The sequence below is a fragment of the Jaculus jaculus genome, chromosome 1 (genome assembly GCF_020740685.1).
Source record: "Jaculus jaculus isolate mJacJac1 chromosome 1, mJacJac1.mat.Y.cur, whole genome shotgun sequence".
NCBI lineage: Eukaryota > Metazoa > Chordata > Mammalia > Rodentia > Dipodidae > Jaculus > Jaculus jaculus.
This window is the reverse complement of record NC_059102.1, coordinates 145827585-145848481: the sequence shown is the minus strand read 5'-3', so window position 1 is coordinate 145848481 and position 20897 is coordinate 145827585. Positions and strand designations below refer to the sequence as shown.

The 20897-nt window shown below is 49.2% G+C and overlaps 1 protein-coding gene across 8 annotated transcripts in view; it reads left to right on the top strand.

Annotated features, from left to right (window-relative positions):
* Positions 1 to 20897, top strand: part of Rapgef1 (Rap guanine nucleotide exchange factor 1) — a 137149-nt gene that overhangs the window by 93530 nt on the left and 22722 nt on the right. For 2 of the 8 annotated variants that reach the window (XM_045146301.1, XM_045146291.1), the window contains 8 exons: positions 301 to 453; positions 872 to 992; positions 1341 to 1524; positions 2539 to 3024; positions 8339 to 8541; positions 11128 to 11286; positions 19727 to 19984; positions 20765 to 20857. In XM_045146301.1, the coding sequence (XP_045002236.1) occupies positions 301 to 453; positions 872 to 992; positions 1341 to 1524; positions 2539 to 3024; positions 8339 to 8541; positions 11128 to 11286; positions 19727 to 19984; positions 20765 to 20857 (1657 nt within the window). The remainder of the gene's footprint in view (positions 1 to 300; positions 454 to 871; positions 993 to 1340; positions 1525 to 2538; positions 3025 to 8338; positions 8542 to 11127; positions 11287 to 19726; positions 19985 to 20764; positions 20858 to 20897) is intronic. The other 6 variants (XM_045146322.1, XM_004654030.2, XM_045146295.1 and 3 more) reach the window with 5 other exon arrangements.

Sequence of the window (20897 nt, the reverse complement as noted above, 5' to 3'; positions counted from 1 at the left end):
CTAATTCCCTTACATTAAATAGTTCCAAGGACCAGGCCCTGGTGCATATGTAAGACTTCACTAATTTATAGCATTATTAAAACATCTCTATGTCGGCTAGTCAAGGTAACGGGAAGGGCTGGGGTTCCTGGCCCAGCTCTGATAATTTGTTAGTGACCAAACTTCAGGAGCAGCCCAGAGTTCTGTCTATGGGGCTCTTCCTCATCAACCCTATCTCTTCCCTACCCCTCATGCTCTTACCTTCAGCACCTGGGTGTGCTCTGTGATTGCCTGTTACCCAGAGTTCTTTCATTTCTCCAGCCAATCTGAGCTCCCCCTGACAGAACGAGAGATGGAGATTCTAAACAAGACGACAGGTGTGTCGGCCCCCACCGAGCTGCTTCCAGACTCTACCAATGAAGAGGTTGCACCCCCCAAGCCTCCTTTACCTGGTATTCGGGTGGTTGATAATAGGTAGTTATCCTTTATTCATAACATAATGTGGGGAATATATGGTAGATAAGCCAAAAGGATAGTGATAAAGTTGGAAGGAGCTAAGTCCCTTGATCCTTAAATGTTCTGGGGTGCTCAGGAAGGTTGTCTCTGGGATGTCCAGGCTCTGTCCCAGAGCCCGTCCACATGCTCTGAACTCTTATAATGTGACCTTTTGATTAAAGTTAAATGAAACATTGTGTCGTTTACTGTGGAAGGAAAAGAATTATTTTTTTTTTTAACTTTTGGTACTTAAGAGATTTTGGCAGGAGGAGAATGGGGGAAAGTAAAGTGTGAAACTTAGAATCTGGTAATAGAAGAGCTTGACCCACATCCTGTTCCCTAAAGCCACTCTAAAGCATTATTGTATTCAGTTTGCCGGGTGTTTTGTCTCTCTCAGTCCACCAGCATTGCCACCCAAGAAAAGACAGTCGGCTCCGTCCCCTACCCGAGTGGCCGTGGTGGCCCCCATGAGTCGAGCCACCAGTGGTTCCAGCTTGCCTGTTGGAATCAATAGACAGGTAGTGCAGCCCTGTTTCCTGTGGGGTCAGGAGGGAGTTGGGCCTGGGCTTTGCATCCTAAAGCTGATTGCCCCCAAGTGATCTTTGGGTACACTGTTAATCATGTCCAGAGGCGTGGGGGAGGGCTGCCATGATTGTCCTTCTCTCTCCTTGATGCGAGTGGGTTGACAAGCTACAGGACATCTCCTCATGATATATCTCCTTCAGCTCCTTTGTCTCCTGTGGCATCCTATGTCCAACATCAGAAATGGCCCCTGAGCTCGGCAGTATTTTCTTCTCTTGAGTCAGCATTCCAGTTGCCTCCCACCATTTCCCAGGGTGATTGAGCTCATTTTTATTCTTCTCGAGGATTTCGATGTTGACTGTTACACCCAGAGGCGCCTATCCGGAGGTAGCCGCTCCTGCGGGGGTGAGTCCCCCCGCCTTTCCCCCTGCAGCAGCACTGGCAAGCTCAGCCGGTCAGATGAGCAGCTGTCCTCCCTGGACAGGGACAGTGGGCAGTGCTCCCGGAACACAAGCTGTGAAACACTAGGTAAGTTATCACATCCATCTCCCCTTCTCTGGGGCTTCTCCAAGTAGCTTGATTCCAGCTAATTGCCATCCCTTTTCATTTAAAATCTGAGCCAAAGTCTCATTTGCAGAATAAGATGGCATCTACTCTGGACAAGGTTGCAGAGTTATGGAATCATAACACAAAGTCACATGGCAGATGCCCAGTCACTGACCTTAGTGTCATCTCTTCTCTGTCCATCTGCACTTAGGGCATTCAGTGAAAGGGTGAACCCCCTGATGGCATTGACAGGTTGAAAGCAGTGAACAGCCTGGCTGGACTCATTGGTCACCAATGACCACAACTATGAGGGCTGATTAAGGAGGACAAGACAGACTGCCAGGTCTTATAAGCACTTAGCTGTTTGTGTCCTGTGAACTAGATATTTTCACTTCTAAGAAGGGATCCTAAAAGCATAATTAGATTTCTGTCCAAGAAGGTTAATCGCTGTAGTATCAGGAGTGATGATTATCTGGAGACACTCTGAGGAGCTACTGGTGGGAATCAGAGGAAAAATGGTACTTTCCTTTGTGGGGATAACTTAGGGAAAAAGTACAAGCTTCAGGAAATTTACATGGTGGGGATAAAAAAGCCTAGAGGGAAAAGAAACTTGAAGAACTTTCAAGAAAGACATCAAGATATAAACATAGATGGTAGATTCTGGGATGTTTATTTTCCTTAAAGTAACAAATTTATAGAATGTATGGGCTGGGGATGAGTCTCAGTGATAGAACACATGGGTAAGACTCTGAGTTCCATTCCCAGAACAAAAAAAACAAACAGACAGGCGTACACACATGAAGAAAAGTACCAAGATTAGCCTAGCAAACACCATCTCTCTGCCTACTTAGGGCACTAACAAAGACTAGCCAAAGAAGCAAAAGCTCACAGAAGAAATGAGGCATTATCTCTCTGTGTGAGCAAGATTGAGCAAAGCAAGAGGGGCGGGTAGATTGTTTTGGGCCCTACAGCTAACAGTTTACTGTGCAATTACAGATCACTACGATCCTGACTACGAATTCCTCCAGCAAGACCTCTCCAATGCAGACCAGAGCCCTCAGCAGGTGGCCTGCAACCTCAGCCCACTGCCCGAGTCCCTAGGGGAGTCTGGGCCTCCCTTGCTTGGCCATTCTTTCCAGCTGCCGCACTTGGAGGGGCTCTCAGCCACAGGGCAGCTCACAGATACCCCACCTGCCCTTCCCGAGAAGAAGCGCAGGAGCGCAGCCTCCCAGACCACGGACAGTTCTGGCTCCAGGGTGTCCTATGAGCGGCACCCCTCTCAGTATGACAACATCTCCGAGGACGACCTGCAGAACCCAGCCCCAGTCCAGTCTGCCTCCTACACACCCTTTGCTGCTATTCTCCCCTTTCAGCAGGGAGGTTCCTCAGCCCCTGCTGAGTTTGTGGGTGACTTCAGTGCTCCTGAGTCAGCAGGCGACCCAGAGAAGCCACCACCTCTACCAGAGAAGAAAAACAAGCACAGTAAGCTTTCTTTGAGCTCTTCTCTGGAAGTTCATTTCATAACCCTGAACAGTGATGTGTTTTGCTTATCTTAGAAATTAGACCATAATCAAGCCAGTGGCCTTATTCTGTCATAAAGGAAAGAAAGGACTTTAGGTATACACATAGATACTTTTGGAAGCCCAGTGCTATCATTACTGGGGGTGGAGGAGGTAATTCTTTAAAGCCCAATAAGCTGTCCTTTCCTTTGTGGTATGAAATCTTTGATTTGGTGCCCCTCTGGGTAACCCCTTTAGATGTAGTCAGCTGACCTTCTGGGCTGGACACATGGCAACAGAGAAATGAGTATCATGACACACGAGACAGCAATGAAGCAACATGCATGTGAAATGCAGGGGCCTTGAGTATAAGTAGAGCTTACTTAGCATCCTGGATGTTCCCTGAGGATCCCTGGTTAGAGAGCTGTCTTGGTGCTTGCAGGGAATGTGCTGCTCTTTGGGTAGACGTGGAGGCAGCATGCTTATATCAGAGGGCTCAGGGCCCTTCTTGGACTAGATGTTTCAGTAGATGGATGTCAGGGCGAGGGTGGATCTGAAACATTGAATATTTATATGTGGGATATTTTCCAACTCTAAATTTGCCATATAATTACTGAGTCATACTGTGGAAATCCCTCCTTCTCCTTGCTCCCTTAAGTGCTCCGCATTGGAAAGTGGCTGGTTACGTTGCACCACCCTTTCCCAACTTCACTAGCCAAGTTTTCAGACTTTCCCTAGCAGACCAGATGTCCCCATTCTGATGTATGGCCACATCAGCCTCACAGTTCCAGGGTTCCCTGGCCTCAATCTGAATCCAGCAGAGAATCTAGATGTGGACTTCTGCTCCTGACTTGTTTCACCCAGCAAGACCAGAGGGACCAAGGGTGTAACTGCACACTCCCACCCTTGCTCCTCACTGGGTGTCACCCAACTTGTGTGATGACCTTGGTGGGGAAGTCTCTGGCTGGAGGGAGAGCTGGATATGTAGGCTGATGTCATTCCATCTATCATGTAAGCTAACTTGTTAGAAATTAGGGCTCTTCTCCCTCCCTCTACCTTACCCAGAGCATCATGCCATTATAATCCACCCCTCTCTTGTCATAGGAGTTCCCTGAACCCAGCCATGAGACAGGATTGCATCTGTGTAAACTACCAGATAGGCAGTGCTGTCAAGCCAGGGCATCCCCCCTTGCAGCTCTTAGAACAAGTGTGGGTGGCCATCCTCAGGCAGGGCCTGCACAGATGAACAAGCAAGAGATAGTGTAAGATCTGAGCTAGGCCCAGGTAGTAGCAGCATATCTAAACCTAGGAGGAGAGGCTTTAAGCAGCCTTCCTTGAAACCCACCTATTTTCAGTAGTGACATATGTAGGGCCCAATGGGTGAAAAAGCCCCTGATCTTGAGTACCCTGAGCTCAGTCCTGGTCTAGAGTCCACTCCTCCCCCTGAGGGGACCCTTGGAGTTTTCTGGCCTGTCACCCTGTGGGATTGCCTCACAGAATTGGAATGAGGAAAAATGAAAATGTTATCCTCACCTTTACCAGGTATGTCCAACCACATGCCCCAGTATAGCTACAAATGTGGCCCAACACAAAAATCACTTACTAAAACTCAGTATGAAATGGTTGCACATGTTGCCAGTCTAGAAAAGACCAAGCTCATAGTCAGTTCCGGTTTCACAGCTTATTCTCAACATGTGGGATGCACTGACATCACAAGAGACCTTGTTCCTCTTGCTGAGTGCAGTCAGTGGGTCCTTGGTACCAAAGGAGCTACTGAAATACTATTTGTCCCTGATGTCCCCAAAGCTGGAGTGCCCAAATGAACACACTCGCAGCCCACCCTTCCCCACAATTCTGGCTGCTCTGGCATCTAATTTATTGCTGGCTGCCTTGGAAAATGGCTGGTCCCCCTTGTTCTCGGCAGGTGGGCATCTGTGGTTCCTCTGTGCCACCAGGTTTCTAGCAGAACCTCAGCATCAGGAGTTTCTAGAAACCTGAGTGACCCATCTTGATGGTGTACACCAGGTAGAAGGTATTGCGTGGTCTTTGTGGGAGCCATTGTTGGTTCTGGTATTGCCTCCCAGGTAGCAACTTCCCTAGAACCCGGTGTCATGGTGTGCAGGGACAAAGCAGCAACCCTGGAGCTCAAGGAATGCTGGGAGCTGCACTTGTCTTCCAGGGCTGCACAGCTCAGCTGTGAGGAGCTCCTCCTGCCATCTTTCACAGCTACTGACAGGCCTGTGAGCACTCTTCCTTATTCCTAGAATAGAGAAGGCAACCCTCAACCCCCTCCTTTGACAAAGGGCTCCAGAAAGACCTGCCTGGAGAGTGCCTTTGCTGACCACCAGACCCCATGTGGGATGCCAGGGAGAAGTGTATCCCTACCTTTGTCTGGCTTCCTCTACTTTCTGACTAGTTTAGGTTTCCAGTGAAGCTCTAGACTCTGATGATTAGAAACAGTATTCACACTGCAGAGCAGGTGCTAATGGTATTTATGATGTGAACTGAGGGGAACATGTTGACTCTAGAGATGGTTGAGACCTGTAGTCACTGTATTTGCCCCACACCAACTGAGTTCCTTGGGTTCCAAACCCAGGGTCTCTTTTTGGTAATTATTTTATTTATTGACAGTTTATACATGTATATAATTATTTTGGTCATAATCCCCTTCCATTACCATTCTCTTTTTTTTTTTTTTTTTTTGTCAAGGTAGGGTCTCACTGTGTAGTCCCAGGCTGGCCTCGAACTCAAGGCACTCCTCCTACCTCTGTCTCCCTAGTGCTGGGATTAAAGGTGTGTGCCACCACTCTCAGCTTCTGTTAGTATTCTCTGGTCTCCCCTCCCTACCCTCCTACTGAGCCCTTCCTCTTCACAACTAGTCCCTCTTCTACTTGGATTTTTTTTTCCTTGCGTGTATGTGTGACCCGCTGAGTTTAACTAGGGTTGTTTACATGCACATGCATGAGAGGCTATTGACCAGAGCACATGCACCCTATCAGTGACCACACCGCTGAAGAAAATGACTTCCCTTTCCCGGCAAACACTGGCCACCAGTAATTCCTCAGGGAGGAATGGAAACCTTAGGCCCTCCTTCCATCCGTAATGGAAAGGTGAAGGGCCTAACACTGTGCAGGCCTGGTGCAGGTAACCACAGTCACTGTGAGCTCTTGAACGCAGCAGCCATGTCATGTGTAGAAGACTGTTCCGCAGCACTCCCTGCACCCTCTGGCTCTTCCATACCAGGGTCCCTTTTCTCCACAGCTGCCATGGCTTTTGCTCCCTTTATGAGTATATTAATTGGTATTCATTCCTAACCTAGTATCTCTGGCTCTGTGAGGAAGTGGGGCCCATGTTACTGACGCAGAGTCAAGGACAAAGTACACACTGACACCCTACGCGAGACTGAGTGCTCTGCACCTGCTGCGTGGAGAGGTGCCTGTGAGGGTGAGATCATGAGGTGACAGCTGAGCTCTTGTTCTCTGGCTTCTCACCTCCCCAGGCACATGAAGTCCCTGCTATTGTTGGCTACCACCCTGCCTAGACAGGAAGGCTGGACTGCCAGGTGGCAAGATTATGACAAGTTGTGACAGGCACCTCCACCAAGAGGCAGTAGCTTAGCATCCAGCTGCAAGGACAGTTACGGCAAGGGTAGAGATGATGCATGTTAGAATTCACATGCTCTCTCTCACTAGGCTGCCATGTGCCCTTCCACTATGGGCTTAATGGCTAGCATTTCTTTTATGCCTATAGGTTAGCAAGTCCTTATGGATGCCTGCCGGGAACATATGTTCCATTCACTCATTCTACAAATGTTTATGAGCATATTGGTGAACAGATATAACCTCTGCCCTTCCTGAGCTTCAGCCCTGGAGGGGACAACAGTAAATGCTATTACATCCATTTTTCAAATAGCTCGTTCTTTTTTGGTTTTTTCATGGTAGGGTTTTGCTCTATCCCAGGGTGACCTCGAACTCACAGTGATCCTCCTTCCTCTGCCTCCCAAGTGCTGGGATTAAAGGCATGCACTACCGCATTCAGCTTAAATGGTTCATTCTGAATCAATATCTCCCATCAAAGCCAAAAAAAAAAAAAAAAAAAAAATCTTGTACCATAACCTTTCACTGAACAACCTTAGAACCCTCAAGTCATATCCTCAAGGTATAGTCATCCTAAACACAGCCTGAGTGGAGCCCTGCTATGGTTCCTGGTGTTCAGAATAAACTATGGGCTACAGACGTCCTCACTGGAACAGAGCCAGGCCTCCCTTCCCTGACCTCTGTGCTCTACCTGCCCTTCCCAGCCTTGAACCTTTGCTTTCTGTGGGCTAGCTGTGGGAGGGTCTTCTTCAGTCCTCATCATAGCTCTTCCATATCTAGAGTGGCACCCTGTGGGCCACTGCATTTTACTCTTCCCAGTAGACCTCTTTTCCCACTGCTATACCATATTGCCTCTGTTTTCTGTTGTCCCAATAACAGTGTAAAGGCCATGAGGCTGATGATCTGCCTTGCTAGCCCTGGTGTAGGCATAGTGCCTGCATCACCACCTACACTGTACAGTGTGTGCTTAGTAAACACTGCATGAGGGAGGAAAGAGCAGACAGCTAGCTAGAGCTGTGGGGAAGCTGAAAAGGAAGGCTATAAAAAAGGCCATGGGGAGGGGAGCTGCTCATACGATCCCCAGGTACAGTAAGTCCAGGGCAGAAACTTCAAGCATCAGCATAGTCCCCAAATGGTGTTCAGTAGCTGGAGGAAAGTAACATGGCTGGGGAAAAGCCTAATTGCCAGGGACAGTGCAGGTCAGGACTGAAAAGCCCTGTAGAACCTTAAGGATGGCCGTAAAGATGAACCTGCTGAAGTGCCACTGGAAACCCCCAAGAGATCTACAGGAAGGAGCAACTTGCCCCATGTATTTTCTTTAGAGTGGTTTTAGGCTCACAACAACATGAAGTGGAAAGTACAGAAATTCCCCATATTCCTGAACATTGCCCTTCCCCACTGTCAGTACCCTCAGCGGAGAAGGACTTCTGTTCCACTGATGAACCTAGCTGTCATGTCGTCATCCCCAGAGCCCCCAGTGTACAGGAGGGTTCCCTCAGGACATTGGACATTCTGTGAGCATGCATAGTTGTATAGTGACACATGTCTACCCTGTAGTATCATCCAGAGTAGCATTCCTGCCCTGAGAGTCTCCACACTCAGCCTGTCCTCCTCCTCCTCCTGTGTGAGATCCTGGGTGGGGGTCTTTTTGTTGGGCTCAGCTCCCACAAGAAGACAGCAGGGCCTCCCTCTGTCCCACAGTGCTGGCCTACATGCAGCTCCTGGAGGACTACTCGGAGCCACAGCCCTCCATGTTCTACCAGACACCGCAGAGTGAACACATCTACCAGCAGAAGAACAAGATGCTAATGGAGGTCTACGGCTTCAGCGATTCCTTTGGTGGTGGGGACTCCATGCAGGAGCTGGCCCCACCACCCGCCCTGCCCCCCAAGCAGCGGCAGCTGGTAAGTGGTCCTTCACCATCATGTGTCCTTGGCACTGCCATGAGTGGCCAGAGCTTCTAGTCCTAGGCAGGCCTATAGGAACTGGAGCCTCCTGAGGGCAGATTGAGCCAACTTTTCATCCATGGCAGTGCCCTGGGCTTCGATATTGAAGGTGAAATGTCCTGTGTGGGTGCCTCTATTTCATCCCCAGATACTCACCAGCAGCCTGTCCTCATTATCTCCCCATCCTGGAGGCCATAGGTTTGTTTTTGTTTTGTTTTTTTTTCCCAGAGCAGTACAGGCAGCTGGGACAGGCTTGTGCTCAGAATGTCTGCTTTCTCTGCTGACCATTTCTTACATTTTTTCTTTCTTTGGCTCAAACATAGACCTCTCAGAAAGGAGGGACTCAATCAAAGCACAGAGCATAGTCTGTGTGTAGCTATCTGTGGACTTGACTTGCAAAATGGGCCTGACAGTACAGAGTGATTTCCATCTTGTCCCTGGCCAGGGATGGCTCCATGAAAACAAGTTCTATTGAAGCAGTAGCTCCAAATGGAGGCATTTTATGCTGCAGACACAGCACTGTCCTCTAGACACCTCTCTTGAGGATCCCATTCAGGACCTAGCAAGTTGAGTTGAAAGTAGGCTGTCCCACCAGGAGGACCTGCATGGCCTGCATACTTGCCTTCAGGTGCCTCCAACCTTGTTCTTCTTGCTGCCTGCCAGTGGCCAGACCCATTAGGCTTTGCCAGGATAAGGGTACCAGTCTCTACTCCATCTGTGTTCTCCCAAGGGGAGGTCTTGACCTTTGAAGAGCTGTGTGTGCTGCTTTGTTCATATGCTGGCCAGTCCAGTAGCTTTCTGCTGAGAGTGGATAAATATGGCAAGCTGGGCCGTTTTCTTCCATTGTGAGAGAAAAATACAGGTGATATCCTGATGTTTCTGTGAAACAGTTGTCAGTTAGAGGACAAACACTCTGTGGGCCCTGGCCAGTCAAGCGGGCTGTTTGTTTACCTTCTCTGAGCACAGGCAGCCTGGTGAAGGCTGCCTTGTCTAGAGATAACCACCTGAGCTAAGAGCCCTAAGTGCCAGTCCTGCTGCTGACAAGCATGTCTATTGAGCTGTGCTCAGGGCAGTTCTATTCTTGGTCTGCCTTTCCATCCCATAGACACACATGAGAATCTTAAATTGCTCTCCTAAAGGGATCTTCTCTATGAAAATATAAATGCCTGGCCCAAGAACATTGCTGATCCTATCTCATCAAGAGAATTCTCCTTTGTGGCCCATATGCCATCCTGGGCCTCTCTGTGCTGAGGAAGCCATTGACTCAACATTTGGAGGCAGGTCCCTCGTGAGCATGTTTGGAACCAGATGTGTTCTGGGGAAGTAGAGTGGCCTGTTCCACCATGCTGCAGTAGGGAAAGGTCAGCCTGTTAGGAACACCTTGCTAAACCCCTCCTCGGTCAGGCCCAGGTGCACTGGCCTGGTTCCTCAAGGCCCTCATCACAGTTCCTGGTATCCCATTGCAAGTAAAGGGAGGCCAAAAACCAGACACTTTCCCACAGCCCATAGCTATCCAGAAACCTAAGAACCAAGCCCAACTCTGCCTGAGCCCAACTCACCATGCAGCAGGCCATGCCTGCTATTGGTCATGTCCCATCTCCAGTGCACATGCTACACACAAATGGTAGTGGTAATCACACTTGGTCCACATACAGAGATAGACATGATTCCATGCTTTTCGTGTGTCATTCAGCTCCCCACTGTCCTACACACAAGTTTCCAGAGCTTGGGCCAGTGTCCAAGGGGATCACTGAGGTCTTTAAGGAATGCCCCATGTCAACAAGTGGTCTTTGGTGGGGTCCAGACTCAGGCATAAATAGCCTGACTTGGGCCTGAACTTGGGCCAGAATGATTATACAAGTCCACTATCCACAGAGGAGGTTAGAGCCCCGTGTCTACTCAGGTCCATGTGACTCCAGTTCCTTTCCTTTCCACTGTAATCTATATGAAAGTTCAGTTCACTTTTTTATCTGAGAACTTGCCAGGCACGGTGGTGTACACCTTTAATCCCAGCACTTGGGAGGTAGAGGTCAACCTGACACTAGTGAATTTCAGGTCAGCCTGGACTAAAGTGAGATCCTACCTCAAAAAATAATAGCCACGTGTGGTGGCACACATCTTTAATCCCTGCACTCGGGAGGCAGGGGTAGGTGGATCATCATGAGCGTAAGGCCAGCTTGAGACTACATAGTGAATTTCAGGTCAGCCTGGGTTGGAATGAGACCCTACCTCAAAAAACCAAAATAATAATGATGATGATGAAAACTAAGAACTTTATTGTATAAACATATTGCATATTGGCCATATTCTCTTATGTTCCCTTTTTCTGGTCCTATCAGTTCACTTTTCAATCTCTCAGGAGGCAGAAAAGGATGATCCCTCTAGTTCAGGCAGCCTTTGGCAGGTGTTTTAGGCCCTTGGACTGAGCCATCCCTTGCCAGCATGTCCCTACACGGGATTAGGTAGCAGCCCCCACAACCTGCACTGCCCATGCTGACCATTCTCTGCTTTCTTCCTCCTCCCTGCCTCTTATCCTCTGCCCAGCAGGCCTCCTATGCTGCTTCTTCCTTCTCCTCTGTCTCCTACTGTGTCCAGCAAACTAAAGTGGCCTTCACCCCCGAGGACGGCAGTGCCGCTCAGGGCCTCAGTGTATCCGTGTCTAACTCCTTTCTCAGCCGGCACGGCAGTTTGCCTGTGCCCTCGGTGAGTTGCTCTCTGCTGTTCTTTGCTTAGAAATGCATGAAGTTAATGCTTGTAGCCTGTGCCTCCCATAATGGATGCTGCTGCCCACCGCTTGCTCTGCCCTTCTGCAGGCCCTTCCTGACCATGAGAAAGGGTCAGAACACTAGGTTCTTTGTGCCTCAGACTGCTCTTGCCCAGGTGGGTAGGGCAGAAGTGCGGGGCATGAGCGGTCATGTCTGGAGTCCTGACACTAGGACAAGAAGTGCATGGCTACTTCGGCCTTTGCACTCTGCTGTCGCAGGAGCCTGAGGTTGAGCTAAAGAGGATACATTCTTTACATAGATAGCGGGGCCAGGAGACAGAGCAGGTGGCCAGGTGTGTGAGAGTTGAAAGTTTAAGGCTGTTAGCTTATCTTTGTAACCAACACCCCAATGCTTCATGGCATAAAACCCTTTGTCGTGGCTCAGGACAAGGTCAGGTGGCTGGCTGTGCTGATTTGCCTGGCCGATGTGGCCGACATCTCTGGAACCTGGGCTGAGACAGTTGGGTTGATTGTCACCTCCATCAGGCTGGCCCAGGCTTATTCTCATAGCAATTGGGGGGGTTCTCAGGTAACAAATGAAAGTGTGCCAGGTGCCTTAAGGCCCAAGCTCAGGATGGCTAGGGTATTGCTTTCTAATACATGTTCAATGGAATCACAAGGCCAATAGGTTCAAGAGACAGGGAAGACACTGCCTGCTATCTAGACACAGGCCAGCATGGCAAAGGTCAGTTCAGTCTATAGACCGCTCTCTGCTGACACATGAGGCTCAGCTCTCTGCAATGTGCATTATCTTGGAGTCAACCCAACCACCATTCTTTCCATGATGTGCTCAGGCAATGCTATAAGTGACTATAAGTGACAGGAGGAAAGAACGGAGCCAGCTTGACCTCAGGGATTGATCTCCTGGGGCTCAGAGTCTTTCCAGGGTTTTACTTTTAATTGTTTGCCCACAGCACCAGAGCCAGCACTTCTATGTCATCTTCTAAGGCCTCAGCTGACTTACTCCTGTCCATGAGACTGTTCCCTGCATGGACCCTCATCACTCCAATGTCACTTGTTTTTCTCTCCTGTCACAGTCTTCCCCATGGCTCCCAGCCCCAGGTTTCCTCCATACTAGCAATATGAACCTGAACAGGCCACCCAGCTCACTTGACCTTGGTTCCCTCACCTGTCAGATGGGTCATGAGACCATGGTGAGGGAAAGTAGGAGAACCTATGCAGGGGCATATGTGATGCACACTCAGCATCTAATAGAAAAGAACATGTTATCATATTTGTTAAATTAAGTAGGTTGTTACTTTTGTAATGTTCCTTTTCTGAAACTTGTAAGCCCTCTGAAGATCAAGACTGAGCTTCCACAAATGTGCAAGCCAGTACCGTGCCCAGCACCAGCTGGTGAGTTTCACAGGCCCTGGATGGAGGATGGGTGCACATGCAGGCAGCAAGCTGTGAGGGAAGCATTGAGCTCTTTCTCTGCCTCACTTATCATGTCTTTTACTGCATCTAGCATTTCCAGAGCATCCTGGTACTGCTCTGGGCCAAAGCTGCTTCCTGTCCCTTAGAACAAAAGTACTGGGCCCAGGCTATGGCCAGGATTCTTTTCTTTTTGTCATGCTAGAGATGGAACCAGAGCCTCACCTATGCTAAGCAAGTACCCCACCCCTTAGCTGCATCCCAGCCCCAGAAGCCTGTTTTCTTTGTCGTTTTCTCTGCTGACTCAACCTTGGATTTTAGGTAGTTCCTGTCTGATTGACCCTTGACATAAATAAACTCTGGCTCCCAGGCTGGAGAGATGGCTTAGTGGTTAAGACATTTGCCTGAAAAGCCAAAAGGACCCAGGTTTGATTTCCCGGGACCCATGTAAGCCAGATGTGCAAGGTGGCACCTGCATCTGGAGTTCGTTGGCAGGGCCATAGGCTGAAATAGGTTCACCTGCTTTTTGGCCCGCCCTTCCCTCAATCCACAGCTGCTTCTGAAGTGTGAATTACAGATTAAACCCTGTTCTGCACCTTGTCACAGCCTCCTGAAAGAGCAGGCTTAACCTGCAGACCAGCCCTCCCATGTTTCTCCCACCTCAGGAGAGAACCTAGAGCCCCGTTGTAGAAAGGTCCAGCTTTAGAGGGGACAGAACCAACTGGGCCTGGGCCAGGCTACCTCCTGCCGCTGGAAATAGCAAGGTGGGGGGGATAGAGCCTGACTTGAGACCAGAGCTGAGTACTCCTTGCCTTGGGGCTTTCACAAGCAGTCCTCTGATTCAGGGATCCCTCCTTGGTTCTAGACTTCTTATTTGCACCCAAGCATTTTAGCAGCCCAAGACCCTCAGACTCACCCTGGACATGGAAACACAGTTATAGCACCTCGCTACAACTGATGTCCAACAGGCCAGGGGTCAAAGGATCCAGTTCCCAGGAAGTTCATGAACCCTAAGGACACTACTCTATACACAGTGGGTATGTAGCCTTTCTTCCATGTCACACTGCCTGTCCCCTAGTCCAGGACCTTCCTTAACTCAGTGATGGAGTAGAGAGGCCAGACCATCTACTCAGTCTTAAGGTAATGCCAACATTAGAACCCAGATCCTTCTTATGAAAAATATAGTATCAAGTTGATGTTTATTAGCTACTTCATTGCCAAATAAATATTGAGATCAAGTGCAGCCTATTGGCTGGACTTCCACGTTCTCATTTATCACTGAGTGTGGCTACAGGTTCTAATTGGAGTTCTGAAAATAAGCTAGAGCCCTTATGTTGCTGCATAAAAATACTTCCATTGGGGGCTGAAGAGATGGCTTAGTGGTTAAGGCGCTTGCCTACAAAGCCTAAAGACCCAGGTTTGAGTCCCTATTACCCATATAAGCCAGATGCACAGTGGCACATGTATCTGGAGTTCTTTTGCATTGGCTGGAGGCCCTGGTGCACCTATATTACTGCACTCTCTCTCTCTCTTCCTCTCTTTCTCTCTTCTTTTCTTCCTCTCTTCCTCCCTCCCTCCTCAAGTAAATAAAGTTTTTTTTTTTTTAATGCTTCATTGGGTTGACAGAGTGTGGATCCCTTTTAATCTCTGCTAGAGTTGTCTGTGGAGTTGATACCTTTCAGGTCATCCCTTAATGAGCACACATGGTACCCTAAGATGCAGCAGGGTTTGCAAGAGGACAGCCAGTGTGAAACCACAGCATGGGTGCCAGGCTTTCATGGAAGCCTGTATGACAGAGGTATAGGAGCATGTCACAGAAGAAAGGACTTCATCTGTTTTTATACTCACTCAACTTACTACCCAGTATTTTCCCAAGCAAGAAAAAAAAATGTTACACACATTTTTGTTCTTTTATGTCTTTGTTTTCAGAATTTTCAAATGGTTTTTAAAAATAAACCCACAAAAAAGTCTATTTTAACAAGGAGTAGGGTATATTTTGGACCTAGCAAGACACTAATGTTGCCTTTCTTGGTAAGGTTGATGTTCTCCTCGTTCTCAGAATGACCCACAAAAGCACCTCTCCTAGCCAGGAGCAAAGACAAGCAGTCTGTAACAAGACTCAGGCTTACGTGCACATTAACAGTAGCCTCACAATCTACCACTTGGCTTTGGAGACCCATCTGTTGTCACTGTGCAGAAAGTAGTTACTCTAAAGTAACAGAGTATCAAAGGACAGAGCTGCCACAGGTCCTAAGGCCACCCAAAGAATGGCTTTTGTAAACAGCTAATTGGGAGCAGGAAGGAGAAGGGAGAGAACACAGGACATCTTCCCTCCAGTTTGCCACATGGAGTAGGGAGGAGGAGTGTTAGCCCAAGACCCCTCAGCACCGTAGGAGAGTTCATAGAACATCTCCACAGGAACCACATGAGCTGCAGGGTGCTGTGCAGCAGCAGAAGCCTGACAGGGCCTAGAGTTATGCTGCTGGGACCCCAGTGAAGGCAGTGTGCTCTGAGCCCAGCGACAGTGCTGAGCACGGGTGGTGAGACCCCACAGGGAGGACACCCCAGCCACCCATGAATGTGTTTTTTTCTCACAAACAAGGAATACAATATTGAGGCTTTCAACGGCTTGATCTATTTTGCTAAATACATCTAAAACCCCTGCCTTCCTGAGCCTGCTTGAGTGAGGACAATGCAAGAATAACCCATCTCTGGCAGCTCCCCCTGACACTTTGCAGCACAGCAAGTCTGCTTAGTCGCATGGCTGCCTTTGTCTGTCGTTTACAGCTGGAAGCTCTGCAGGGCAAGGAGCTCAGGTCACTGAGCAGCAGCAGTCATGTCAGATCCCTAGTCCAGGCTCTAGTCATCCAGTGCTAATGCACAGGCTGCCTTCTCACATCTGGGGCTGCCTGGCCACCAGCGGAAGTCGGCCAAGTACCTGGTACATGAGGACATGGACTTTCACTGAGAGATCTGCTCTCCTGTGTTCTTGCTAAGGCAGCACAGGGCCCCATCCCCTGGTGTTTTTCATACCCGGACAAACAGGAAGTGTACTTTGCTGCCCTGTGTTGGTGGCTTTGCCTTTAGTGAGTTGGTCACAAGCTAACACAAGATTGTCCATCATCCTCCACCATCTTTTCTATTCCAGAGCTCAGTAGCTCTTCTAAGCATGGCTTTTTAGAAAAGCCAGTTGCTGCTTCCACTTTCCCTGTCCTGGAGCCTCAGTCAGGGCATTGAACCACCCCTGTCTTGAATGTCACACCTAGTATCATACAGCAGTCAGCTGAGGAAACCCATGAGTGGGTCAGAAGGGCTGCATCCTGCAGAGCTGTGGGACTATGGGTGAGGGCCAGGATCTCAGAGCTGAGTGTGACACAGGCCACCCTGTGCCACCTCTAGCACCATATGTTATTAGGGATATGGTGGCTGTACCTTCATTATTCAGAGGGTCACAGATCATAAGTGGGCTTAATGAGGTGATCCTCAGGTGATCCTAGCTATCCTGGTTCTCAGATATTTCTTACTGGTACTCTGGTATGACCAGAGCTAACACTGAGGCCAGATACCCCTGCCCTAACTGCTTACTTACTCTGTCACTTCCAGATCTCTTGCAGAAGAGTACAGGTCTCAGACAGGAGCGCTGAATGTTCTAAAATCCTCAACCCAAACAGCCTCTCTCGGACTATAAATAAAAATCCCTGCTGCAGAGAGGAGTAGCTCAGCAGAAGCAAAGTCGAGCACTCCCCAGATCCAAAAATAGACTCCAGGCTGCCATGGGGCAGCATGGCTAAGTGACTGGCCAGCTGTGTCCTCCCTGCTTTGGAGACATGATCTCAAAGGGCCTGATAGAAACCATATCCTGATCCCCAACCCCCAGTGTAGCCCTACTGTGCTGCCCAGAGCCCAGAAGGTACTTGGTGGTGTTTGGAGAGTCTTCCCTGACATCTCCCTCCCTTGTGAAGGTACCTTTTAAGCTTGGCTCCTATCCCAGCATGACTGCATAACTGGAATACCAGAGCCAACTAGAAGCTGGGGAGGAAGGGCTGGGGCTTTGTTCTAAGAGATGCCTTATCTGCCTGCCTTCCTCCTTTTTTCTTCTGGCCCTTACTCAGCTGAGATACTACTCAGCACTTTGGTTAATAATAGGATCAGACACCATTTACATGCCTGCAATTCAGTTAACTTGGGAGGGGGTGCATTAAGGTTGAAAGATCAGGTCATAAGTAAATTTGAACCCAGCCTGGGCACCATAGCAATGGACCCCCATTTCAAAAAAAAAAAAGTAACAATAGCTGAACATTGTGATACACGGCTGTAACCCCAGCACCCAGGAGGCTGAGGCAAGGGGGTTGCATATTTGAGGACAGCCTGGGCTACACAGCTATGTTTTATCTCAATAAATAAATAAATAGAATCTATTCAAGTGTTTTTCCTTCCAGCCAAAATGTTTGGTCCCTGTGAGGTGCCTCAGCCCTGGTATTTGGAACAAGTCCTACACTTCTATTAGAGAGCAGGAGAGGACAGATGACATTGACCAAAAGCTCATTACACCAGCCATACTGAGGACTCAACAGGACATTTTTTCATTGAATGGCCAGTGACTGCCCTCAGAGAGAAGGGCTGGCCTTTTCATCCCATCTTAGTGATGAAGAGACGGGCTCAAGAACAATCGTTTGCCCAGGTCACACATAAAAGTAACAGGCATGGGAGCCTATGTTGACGTGACTGTGCAGTGTTGAGAACCTGCACCCTGTACCCTCTTCAAGAAGAGGCCCATGTGAACTAAGGGAATCAAAGGCTCAGGAAGCTGCTTTCCAAGCATGATGCATGCATGACTGTACGAGAGCCAGCGTGCACAGGGAAGTCAGGGGCTCATGACTACAGGGCAAGCTGATGTAAGGTGGCTCATGGAGGCAGCATCAGTGAGAACACTGCCATACCAGACTCTAGAAGGGAAGGTTGACTTGCAGGTGGGTTTGTGGCCAAGCTGGGTGTGGGAAGGGAGCAGCTCCTGCAGAAGGTGGGGCCACTGCCTGCCCCAGAGTCTTTCCCCAAGAGAATCCTTTGGGTACTGTGCCTTTCCAGCTATCAGTGAGAGCCCCACTATGGAATGGGCATCCTCAAAGGGTAAGCTGGAAACTAAAGAAGCCTAGCCCTTTAGCCCACTACTACCCCAAAAGGCCCAGAGACCTCCCAGGACTATAGGACCTTTCTTGACAACTACAGAGGTTCATGAGCACTGTGGTGCCTGCTAGTGGCTAGATGGAGAGCTGCTGTCTCTGGGTGCTAAGCTGAGACCTTCCCTAGCTTCACTGATCCAGATATCTGAGGATTCAGTATTGGTTGGTCAGAACTTATATGATATAGCCACTAAGTTATCTGATAGTGGCCAAGGGTTGGCCTGGAGTTTGTGAGTTAGATAAGAAGATAAAATGCATAGGTACTCTGGGCAAGTTTCATGAGTCTGCAGCGAGCCAGCAGCTGCTGGAGCTCGCAGGGTGGGAGGGTATTGGCCCCCCCAGGGGAGGAGCAAAGAGCTTCAGACTGACCAGTGCAGCCAGCCGGGGCGGCCGTCCACACGTTTAGACAGAGGAAGAAAGGCCTTGTCCCATGAGCTACAGCAGCTTTGTCTGGTGAAAGGGCAGTTTGCAAAGCTGAGGATGTGAGTAGCTTTGACCCTCTGTTTTCATTACTTTTGCATGACCTCAATACCTGACAGAAGTAACTTAAGGTCAAAAAAAAATGGCCTACAGTTTTAGAGGTTTTCAGTCCTTCATGGTGGGGAAAGCATAGCGAAGTGGCAGGAGTGTGTCAAAGGCTATGGAAACAGCCTGTGACATGAATCCCAGCAGACTGGAAAGCAGAGAGAGCAAGGCAGAAGCCAGGCACCAGTGAAACCTTCAAAAGCCTATCCCCAGCGGCCTACCTCTGCCCACCAGGCTCTACCTCCTGTAAGTTCCACAGCTCCCCAGAATGGCACCAGTAGCTGAGACCAAGCTTTCAACACACAAGCCTGTGGGAAATGTTTCTCTTGTTTAATTCATGTTAGTTTAAAACTTTATTTCTTCTTCCCTTTCCTTCCTTCTGTGGGTCCTAAAAATCCTGTACCACAGCTAATACAGAGAATGCTTGATGAGCTATGTATGTGCCTGTGCTGGCATCTGTGGTGGGCACATGAGGCTGGTAAGAACATTAGGTGGCCCTTCTACATGCTGCTCTTCTAGGTCCTCTGGTGGTCAGCAGTGTGTTGGCTGCCGGTCTTCATCTTGGTGGCCAGCCTAAGGAGAGTGCTCATTGGACTTTGGAATCTGTGGAGACCTGCAGACACCTCTCAGGGCATCAAACCTGTCTGTCACATGAGAATTTGGAAAAGTCTTCCCTTGTAACTCCAGGGTGACATCAGAAGAGTTTTAGTGGGGGGGGCAGAGCTTGAAGGACAGAAAAAATGAGTGAGTAGAAAGGGAAATGAGTGTGTGGGTAGTACAGTTCTTGCAGCCGTTTCTAGGACTCATCCCTTCCTTTCTGGAAGGACTTAAGGTGGATGAGGTTGCGTTGTTTGCCTTTCACTGGGTAAGCCAGGGTGTCCATAAGAGTCTCAGTAAATATGGACATGATGGTGAATTTAGCTCTAAGGTCCCTTGAAAGGCACAGAGATGATAGGCAGGTAGTGCAGTTTTATTGTCCATCACAAAGAAACGTGGACATCAGTTTGGTGAATGGCATGGCCTGTCCTTGGGTTCCGGAGAACTACACTCTTCGTCCTGCTGCCAAACATAGAAGACAGTGCCGGACAGTCTCCAGCCACAAGGACCCTCTCCAGGAACCAGCTGCAAGCATGGGGAACGAAGAAGGGTTGTCTGGTGTAGCCAGCAGTTCCCAGTTAAGAAAAGGTGGAGGCCATCAATGCTCACCCACAGTTAACCTAACCACCTTTTCTCTTGTCTGTCTTGTTTTCTCCTTCCTGCATTCTCGTTTTTGTGTTTGTTTTCTACTTGGATTCTGTAGTACAAATCTGTGTTTAGGTCCTACTCCCAGGACTTCGTGCCTCACCACCAAGCTTCCGTCCAACCTTTCCTTCCGCCTACCTCCTCTTCCTCTCCACATTTCCCACCTGTCCACGCGTCCCAGAGCTCGGACTTAGCGGTGCCCACCATAGCCAGTCCGCCTCCCAGCACCGTGGACGGTCTTCTCTCATCTTCTCAGGAGAGCAGCTTTCATGGGAACCCTGTCTGCCTTCCTTCCGAAACCTCTTTCACTGACTCGGTGAGAACTCGGCACACACACATCTGCATACGGGCTTGCAGGGGTTAGAAAACTGACAGTCACTGTTTCCTCAAGTTGCAGTAGTAACCCATCTGTTTCCATAACAGAAATCAAATCTTTTATACAAAATTCCCATCCCACTAGGAATCAGATTTTCTACAAAGGACTAGTCATAAGGATAAGATAGAAAATACTGCCATATTTCTGTTAGTCTGTTTGTAGAGAAAAATCCAGACCCCTGTGGAGTGTGGAAGTGACAAACGCAAGGCACCTGCTTGCTCAGTTGCCTGTTTGGCTTAGAAGACAGGCTGCCTTCCTGTCCCATCAGACTGTGCCTCATGCCTCATCCAAACAGAGAGGAGCCACCTCACAGATTGAAGGGGCAGGTGGAAGGGCAGAGAGGATCTGCTTCCCTGTGTTGTCTGGGTATGTTGCTGCTTTCCCACCCCACTAAGAGCCCCATACCTCCCACCACAGGGAATCTGCTTTCAGGTCAGCTTCCACAATGGCCCTCTATGCCTCTGGAGAAGATCCTGCAGGAAACTTGGAGCCCTGCTAACCCAGAGGCAGGAGGTGGCAAAAGCAGCTTTATCCTGCACCCCAGGGGAAGCACTTCCCAGAGAAAGCTAAGGTGGCTCTCCTTTCCTTTCTCACAAAAGGAGTAGCCTTCCTGGTCCAGGCCAGGACCAGACGTCCTCTCTGAGCAGCTGCCCTCTCTGAGCTGGGGGCCTGGCCAGAGGACTTGGCCCATTGTCTTTCCTCTCATCCTGTCTCCCCTAGAGTGAAAACGCCAGTGAGGAAGCTGGTGAGGGTGAATATGTCAGTCTGTACTCCTCTGGCCAGAGCAGCGAGGAACTGGCTCCCTCTCGAGGAGTAAGTAACCTCGGGCGGGTGGCCTCCTGCATGTGGCCTG